This window comes from Physella acuta, unplaced genomic scaffold (assembly GCF_028476545.2).
Source record: "Physella acuta isolate Inbredline_101_S28 unplaced genomic scaffold, ASM2847654v3 ptg000926l, whole genome shotgun sequence".
Taxonomy (NCBI): Eukaryota; Metazoa; Mollusca; class Gastropoda; family Physidae; genus Physella; species Physella acuta.
Window position 1 is genome coordinate 108,008 of NW_026732443.1, and position 9,023 is coordinate 117,030.

General features: G+C 36.1%; 2 protein-coding genes across 2 annotated transcripts; both read right to left on the reverse strand.

Annotated features, from left to right (window-relative positions):
• Window positions 1–203: 203 nt before the first annotated feature.
• On the reverse strand, window positions 204–1,229 carry LOC131953486 (putative serine/threonine-protein kinase clkA; the record flags this gene model as incomplete). The annotated part of the gene is made up of 2 exons (XM_059316675.1): window positions 204–334; window positions 554–1,229. Coding segments are annotated over 2 exons (690 nt in total), but the record flags the coding sequence as incomplete, so codon positions are not given.
• A 4,589-nt stretch (window positions 1,230–5,818) lies between these two features.
• Window positions 5,819–8,368, reverse strand: LOC131953487 (putative ATP-dependent RNA helicase ddx17). Its single transcript, XM_059316677.1, has 2 exons — window positions 8,307–8,368; window positions 5,819–7,313 (listed from the first exon to the last, which is right to left on the reverse strand). Exon 2 carries the CDS (start codon window positions 7,289–7,291, stop codon window positions 5,819–5,821), a length of 1,473 nt encoding a protein of 490 aa, XP_059172660.1. The 5' UTR covers window positions 7,292–7,313; window positions 8,307–8,368.
• Between the last annotated feature and the right edge of the window lie 655 nt (window positions 8,369–9,023).

The window sequence follows — 9,023 nt, forward strand, 5'->3', positions numbered from 1 at the left end:
ATCGATCATATTAAAATATGTGATTTGAACTCGATATTTCCGACATTAAAGTGGTTAATTTGTTTTACCTCGTCTGTTTGGTTTGTATGTGAGTTAATACTCGCATATCCTGTTTTTAAGCTCTAATTATGTGTAGCAAGAAATTTACTAAAATTTTAATTAAAATTAAAAATTTCAATTATGTCTTTTTTTTTTTAATTGAACAGAATCGACTCTGCTTAAACAACGTCAAAAGAAATAAAAACAAGGAAAGGTTTGATGTCGCTCTGTGCATGGTCTTGAATACCGCAACATTAGCGTCACACACCACTGGTGTTTGTTCAGTAGGAAGTGCCTGTAAAACAAAGATGGCGGCCTCGTTAATCAAGGTCAACATGATACGGATGGACAAAGAACAGACATATAAGAAGAAAGGATGATAAAGTGAAACAGATATTCCCAAGCTAGATTTATAATTGGAGTCGCTAAACAAATATTTATTGAATCCGTCGTCTTGCGGGAAACTTGATTCACATTGTATACGTTATTTTAATCATTATCAATTAATACATACCAGAAGATGACTTTCCGTAGGATCCGGAGCCGTAATTTGATGGACTAGTGTTGTAGTTGGAGCCGTAGTTGGAGCCGTAGTTGGATGGCCCGCTGTTTGAACCGTAGTTGGATGAACTTGAGCTGTAGCTATTGGAGCCGTAGTTGGATGGGCCACTGTAGGCAGAGCCGTAATTGGAGCCGTAGTTTGATGGACCACTATATTTGGAGCCATAATTGGAGCCGTAGATGTTGCCTCCGTTGAAGTAAATACCATCCATGTATTGGTCGTTGTTTCCAACTGGTCCGTTGTTGTAGCCGTAGGCGTAGCCGTTGTTACCGTAGCCGTTGTTGTTGTAGCTGTTGCTACCGCTGTTGTAACCATTGCTACCGCCGTTGTAGTTGTTGCTAGCAGTGCTATAACCATTGCTACCAGCATTATAGCTGCTACCAGCATTGTAGTTGTTGCTACCGCCGTTGTTGTAGTTGTTGTTAGCACTGTTGTAACCGTTGCTACCAGCATTGTAGCTGCTACTACCAGCATTGTAGTTGCTACTACCAGCATTGTAGTTGTTGCTACCGGTGTTGTAGTTGTTGTTAGCACTGTTGTAACCGTTGCTACCAGCATTGTAGCTGCTACTACCAGCATTGTAGTTGTTGCTACCGCCGTTGTAGTTGCTATTACCGGCGTTGTAGTTGCTACTACCAGCGTTGTAGTTACTACTTCCGGCGTTGTAGTTGTTGCTACCACTGTAGCCTGCATTGGTGTTGCTACTGTACCCGTTGTTGTTATCGTTGCTAGCCACTCCGTTATCGTAGGCGGCATCGACCTGCTTGACGTAGTCGTAGTTGTTGTTGTCATGACTACCGTAGTCGTAGTACGTGTCCAGCTGCTCATCAACGTAGCCCTTGACACCGTAGTTTGGAACAGCGATCATCGCACTAGCTGTAGTCATGATAGACAGACATAACAGCAACTTTACGGACGCCATTTTACTTTGTTGGCTGAAATAAATGAGGACTAGTTACATCGACTATTTCAACTAAATACAATTTTTTTTTAATGCGATGGAATCATCAAATGGTAGAGTGTTCAGTTGCTATTCCGAAAGTCTCGTATTCAAGTCCCCGAGTCAACCCAGCTCTGATGGGTACCTGACTCAGGGTAGAAGAGGTAAAGGTGGCTGGAAATAGTGCTGACCACGCTATTCCTTCATGTGTCGAGGTCACAGTGACAGGTCAACTCTACATCACCTGCCTGACTGACCGCCAGGTTACAATGGGTATTTTATTTTTTACATAATAGTTTTATATATAGGCCTTATATTTGTCTATGATTTACTGAGGTAACTCATATTTTTACTAATAATAAATGAAAATTTGAAACACACTTAGGTATCATTAAACGATTTTATACTACCTAGCAAACTTACATTGAATGCTTTTGTCGGTATCAAGATTTTAAAATACGTTAAATAATCTTTTTAAAAAATAGTAAGATTGAGACAAACAATCGGTAATGAAAAGTAGAAATCACTTTTAAATTTTTATTTTTATAACAAAGCTATAGTTTTCAGTGTAATATGTGCAGACAAGATTTAAAAGAATGTAAAGCTAACTTTAACAACATTCTATGTTATGTGTTATTTGCTTAGATTATATTAAAAATATTGGTAAATCAAAACTTACAAGACCGTCTTAAACTCAGGGGCAGCAACCAACTGGCAATAGACGACAAAATGTGGGATTACCTCCCTTTATACCTCCAGATTTCAGATATTAATTTTTTGACAAGATTAATTTCTTTACTAAACCCTAATTGTTTTAATACAGTGCGATTTAAATGAGAGGTGCACGGGGCAATCATCAATCAAGCCTGAACTGGTGACAGGGGGTGTGAACCTGGTGACACGCTGGGGTCACCTTAATCTGGGGGTGACATATTTCCATTCATCTCCCCACTGCAATGTTTAACGAGAACGGGCCAAACAGTTTGCAACAAAGGTAGAATATACAGAAAACAAAGATTTAAGAAGAAATAGATTTTATACAAAATTTTAAAAAGATACAAAACATTTTAGAATCATAACCGCTTCGAGCAAAAGCAATGTATGAATCTTATTGGAGCAAAAGGTTGGCCGCACAAGAACTTCATGTGGTCAATACGAACATACAAACAACATGTGAAATGAAGTATTTTTTGCATTTTGGAAGTATTCAAATGATGCAGCGTTGTGGAATAATTAAGTTAAGGCATCCATTAATCCAAGGCTGTTTAACGTATTCAATATTATATATATATATATATATATATATATATATATATATATATATATATATATATATATATATATATATATATATAGGGATATATATAAGGATATATATATAGGGATATTTATAGGGATATATATGTAGGGATATATATAGGGATATTTATAGGGATATATATATAGGTATATATATATATATATATATATATATATATATATATATATATATATATATATATATATATATATATATATATATATATATATATATATATATATATATATAGATGTATAGGCTATATATATTATAATGTGTAAATATAAATATATATATATATATATATATATATATATATATATATATATATATATATATATATATATATATATATATAAATGTATATATAAATGTATATATAAATGTGTATATATATATATATATATATATATATATATATATATTTATTTATTTATTTGAAAATGACCAGTAGTAGTCTCAAATCTTTCAGATGATAAATTTCCAATCGTTTAATAGAAAAACCATGCACACTATTTATCAGATCTATTTACGCACCTAAAGTTGTTCATCTGTCTCCATCAGCGCTCCAATCCATATGTAACATAGGTTTAGTATGCCATTATTAGTTACGACTTTGTCTAGTGTTCTCTGTGTATTTACTTTATTTGTGAGGATTAATTGATATGCACTACTGTAAAATATATTTTAGCCCGTGGTGATTTCAGCACTTTTAAACAAACCATTTTCACTAAAATATTTTATGTCGTGTGTCCAAGTACAATGAATCAAAATAAAGGAAACCACGGGTTAGCAGACACACAAACATTAACGTGACCTCAGCTTGAAGTGTAAAACATGTGCCACGGTAAAGTGAGAGATCTCCAAACAAATAAATCCCCGAATTTCGGAGAACAAATGAACTACTGGGGGTGGTTACAGAAATTTAAATTCTTACTGGTGGCTTGGGGCCTGATGTGACAGGCTAACCTACTACACACATTTTATTGACAACTAATGACACAAATGTGTTGATGATTGAAAATAAATGAATAGAAATATTCAAATGGTCAATAGATCACCGCAATGTAATTTAGAAAACACCAAAAGAGCCTCCAATAATGTTCAATAAACATTCTGTTATCAAATTTTCCCATAATAAAGTAATGATTTTAAATTATGTTTTCAGTAGTGTATTCCACCACGCTGACGAAGTCCGAGGGTCTAAACCGCCGAATGACTGGCAAACTACCTAACGTAACGTGCTGAAATAGAAAGTATTCATTCAGACAACTTGGGCACAGCGCTGCAGTTTTATAAATTCTCACTTCAGAGAACACGTCGTTATTTACTTTATTCTTTTCTAATGTTTTGTTTTTATAATGAAATCGATTAGCTTATAACTTTGATATATAATAACTAAGAGTTTTATAAATATAATATCGGCCTATAAATTTAAAAACTATTTTAAAATATTTTAAAATAGTACATTTCCAGTAAAATTGCCTGAACTTTGTCCGGCAAATGTGTAGAATAATCCCATCACTTCTATAAAATTATGGGCTATTAAAAGTACAGTTTTATTTTAGAGCTATTACTAGACTAGAATGAATGAAAATGTAGAGTAAAAAAATATTTTTTTTCACGTACAAAATGCTAACAGGAATAAATTCAAATTAAAAAACTGAGGTGAAAACGCTTTAGCTCGAAAGGAAGCAGTGATTTATTTCCATACAGAAATTTCGGTCCTCAACTATGCCTGAATCGTAAACCAAAGCATATACCTTACCAAAACCCAAGCCAAAAGCTAAACCCAAAACCAAAGCTTAACCATGATTTGTTGTACAGATTAGGTTTAAGAACAGCTGATATTATTCGCCTTTCATTTCACAATTTTGTAAAAGTTAAAAACTTTTACAGAGCATTGTGTAATGCTCATTTTGAATTTCGTCTTTCATGTTTACACATTTTTATTTTGAAACCTAACACCATTCCACAAATTACCAAAAAGAGTAATTGGCACAATGTCATCCGCTTAGTTTGACGTTAAGCATGCAGCCATTACTGTTGGCATAGATGAAAATGTGTTTTGTCTTTTAATCTTCGAAGTGGCCGTAAAATAAAAGGAAACGTTAAGCTAAAATTGTTCAGAAATGTTGATGTTAAAATCCATATTATGAAATTTTTAAATGCAAAGAACTCAAACATATTTATGGATACAATTATATGTTCGTATTTACCCCCACATTTCAACCTGAAGTTTTATGTTAGTAAGTCACTCTTGGATTAGCTATATAATTTGGTCGTGATTTTATTTCTGCAGCATCAAATTTTAATTTTAAAAAATCTCTCCCAGTAAAAATGTTAATACATATAATTTTGAAAGACAGCTTTGCATTTTGTATTGCATGTGAAATATCTTCAAAAGCGTTTTGTTGTTTGCTTTTGAAGTATGTTGTTTACTTACCGAAAATCTTAAAAATATGAGATACTTTCAATCATTTAAAAAAGTCAAATAAATGACCACACAATCAAGGATTCATTTCCACAAGATAGTAACAATGCTTACTATCTTGCAAATGAGCAAAGGACGATTTTCCCAGTGGATGCCAATACACAATTCCGACAACCAATGTTTTTGCAACGTTTGCTAGTCATACAAAACTTTATATTTAAAAAAACTGAATCAAAACGGAGTACTAAAAATATATTTATTTCTTAAAAAATCGTTTTGATACGGAATCTTTCTGACACATCAAAATGGCATTTTGAAAAGTAGTAAACAATACAGCATGAGCTCAAAATATTGTTATAATATACTTAACATTCAACAATGCTTACTTCAACATTGTGATACGTTTGGTAAGAGGCTGAATTATGATGTTTATTGGTTAAGAGGGTAGATTATTTTTTTTTTGGACCCTAGGTTTTGTTGAAGAAATTTTAATCAGAGAAATCATGTTTACGAGAGAAATCATGTTTACAAGAAAAATCATGTTTACAAATAAAAGTAGCTCTTTGGTGAGTTGTACAGGTCTGAAGAGGAATAGGTGGGTACTCCGTAGTTAGAAGAGCCATAGTTGGATGAGCCAGTGTTGGATAAGCCGTAGTTAGATGGGCCGTAGTTGGTTGAGCCGTAGTTGGATGGGGCAGCATATGGTTGAGCCACGTAGTTGGATACTCCAGCGCTTGATGATCCATAATTTGATGAGGCAGCATAGTTGGATGGGGCAGCATAATTTGATGGAGCTACGTAGTTAGAAGATCCGGCGCTTGATGAGCCATAGTTGGATGGGGCAGCATAATTGGATGGGGCAGCATAGTTGGATGGGGCAGCATAGTTGGATGGGGCAGCATAGTTGGATGGGGCAGCATAGTTTGATGGAGCAGCATAGTTGGATGGGGCAGCATAGTTGGATGGGGCAGCATAGTTGGATGATCCGGAGCTGGATGGGGCAGCATAGTTGGATGGGGCAGCATAGTTGGATGGGGCAGCATAGTTGGATGGGGCAGCATAGTTGGATGATCCGGAGCTGGATGGGGCAGCATAGTTGGATGGGGCAGCATAGTTGGATAGGGCAGCATAGTTGGATGGGGCAGCATAGTTGGATGGGGCAGCATAGTTGGATGGGGCAGCATAGTTGGATGATCCGGAGCTGGATGGGGCAGCATAGTTGGATGGGGCAGCATAGTTGGATGGGGCAGCATAGTTGGATGGGGCAGCATAGTTGGATGGGGCAGCATAGTTGGATGATCCGGAGCTGGATGGGGCAGCATAGTTGGATGGGGCAGCATAGTTGGATGGGGCAGCATAGTTGGATGGGGCAGCATAGTTGGATGGGGCAGCATAGTTGGATGATCCAGAGCTGGATGGGGCAACATAGTTGGATGATCCAGAGCTGGATGGGGCAACATAGTTGGATGATCCAGAGCTGGATGGGGCAACATAGTTGGATGATCCGGAGCTGGATGGGGCAACATAGCTGGATGATCCAGAGTTGGATGGGGCAACATAGTTGGATGGGGCAACATAGTTGGATGATCCGGAGCTGGATGGGGCAACATAGTTGGATGATCCGGAGCTGGATGGGGCAACATAGTTGGATTGGGCAGCATAGTTGGATGGGGCAGTATATTTGGATGGTGCTACGTAGTTAGAGGAGCCGTAATTGGAGCCGGAGTTGGAGCCGTAGCTTGAGCCATAACTGTTACCACCGTTGTAGTAAAGACCATCTCTGTACTGATTGCTGTTTGCAACTGGGCCGTTGTTGTAGCCACTGTTGTATCCGTTGTTGTTGTATCCGTTGTTGTTGTATCCGTTGCTGTTGTAGCCGTTGTTGTTGTAGCCGGTGTTGCCAAAGGTGTCCACTTGCTTGTTGTCGTACCGTTGACCATAGGAATCTTGCTGGATGTATAGGCAGTTGACAGCAGCCAAGAGAGCAAGACTCAGGGTGACCTTGAAAGCGACCATTTTCTAAAATCAAGTAGATTTTCTGCAGAAAATTAAAGAAATTTGGATTATTAAACATTGGAAAAAAATTAGGTTACCTGTAATATTTTTACTTTCATATCTTGGAAGTGGAAATATAACTTCGTGTAAGTGTAATCTGTAAGTCTACAAGCTAAGACAGCGTGTCAAAACTTCATCCCTTGCTTGTGTCAGTAAAATAAACATTATAACCCGAATAGATAACAGCTTCATCATGCGACCAAAACTTTAAACCTCATCTAACTAGAGATGTTAAAGTAATAGAATTCATGAGTCATTGGGCGAGCCGATTAGAGAGTCACCAAAATATGCGTCACTAAGTGACACTTTGAGAGTCACTTAAATATGAGTCACCACGAAACAATTTGAGAGAGTCACCAAAGTATGCGTCTGTAGGTGACACTTTGGCAGCGTCAATAGAGTATGAGTCACAAGGCTTCACTAACAGTCAACAAGTATGACACATTGACAGTCACTAAAATATGAGTAACCACACTTTGAGAAAGTCACCAAAGTATGCTGCAGTAGGTGACACTTTGTCAGAGACAGCAAACTAAGGATAAAACTTGGATAAATTAATTAATCTCATTTCCTAGTCAATCTTCATTATTCCATATATCCTAACTATTGTTAAATGAAAAATAAAAAAATTTAACATCAACACAAATTGTAAAATTAAAACTATTTTTCAAATTTAGACGGGCACCATATACTGCATTAATTAAAGTTTAAATAGAAATAAGACAATCATTTGAAAAGTTTGGGCTAATTAATTATAACTTGCACATAGGCTATAGGGATAAAAAAATATGGCAACAGAGTTCAGCTCGATAAATTGGATAAATAAAGTTGGTTGTAGCATGCGAAGACTTTTGTGCTGCTTAACTATATTTTTAAAGAAAATTGAATTGTGAATTTGCTACGGATTTTTTTTAGTGGCTTACATTCGTATTTCTTGCTTTTTAAAATTAAGTAAAAAAAATAAAAAATTACTTACTCGATCTTCCGAAAATGTGCAAGGGTCGTATTGAACGGCGAATGGTAAAGACAATGAAACTGCGATCCCCTTTTATACAAAACAAACATGTCATGATCTTGGCGACTGAGTGAGATAAAAATCTAGAATACACCGAATTGTTGAGTGTCACAATTATCAGCAGGCGATCGTGAGAAAGCCCCCAATCCCAGCCTCGATATGGTGGGATGGTCACTCAGGTGCAGTCAGGGGCAGGACATTAGCACAGTTATAGCAGACGATAGATATGTATCCAGCCAGACGCCGGAAACGATTTATTACACGGCTGGATTTAATTAGTTCAGACGAGCTTGCTGTGACGTCAGTGAGATCTATAAAAAGATATGTTTCCAAAATCTATTTTTAAATTTAAAAAACTAAAAAAAAATTATTTTCAAATCCCAGACGCAATTAAATATCACAAATGTAAAAATATTCAAAGATTAGACATCAGTCTCTACCAATAAAAGATAATTTGAGTTCATGAGTTCAATAACCTTACCTAATCTATTTATGCAGCGATAACATCGGGATTAAACGTATAAAACAGCAAGCAGGTAGGGGCGGTAATCATTGTTGTTTTACATAGTGTAGAGATTTTTGAAGCAACGCGATATTACACCGCAAGATTTTCAAACTCTTTTTATTTTCTTCAACATTTTGGGTTACTAAAAATGTTAAATGAATAAATTAGAACCA

Excerpts from the sequence above, each read along its gene's own strand:
- LOC131953487 (XM_059316677.1), bottom strand. The coding sequence starts at position 7,291 with ATGGTCGCTTTCAAGGTCACCCTGAGTCTTGCTCTCTTGGCTGCTGTC.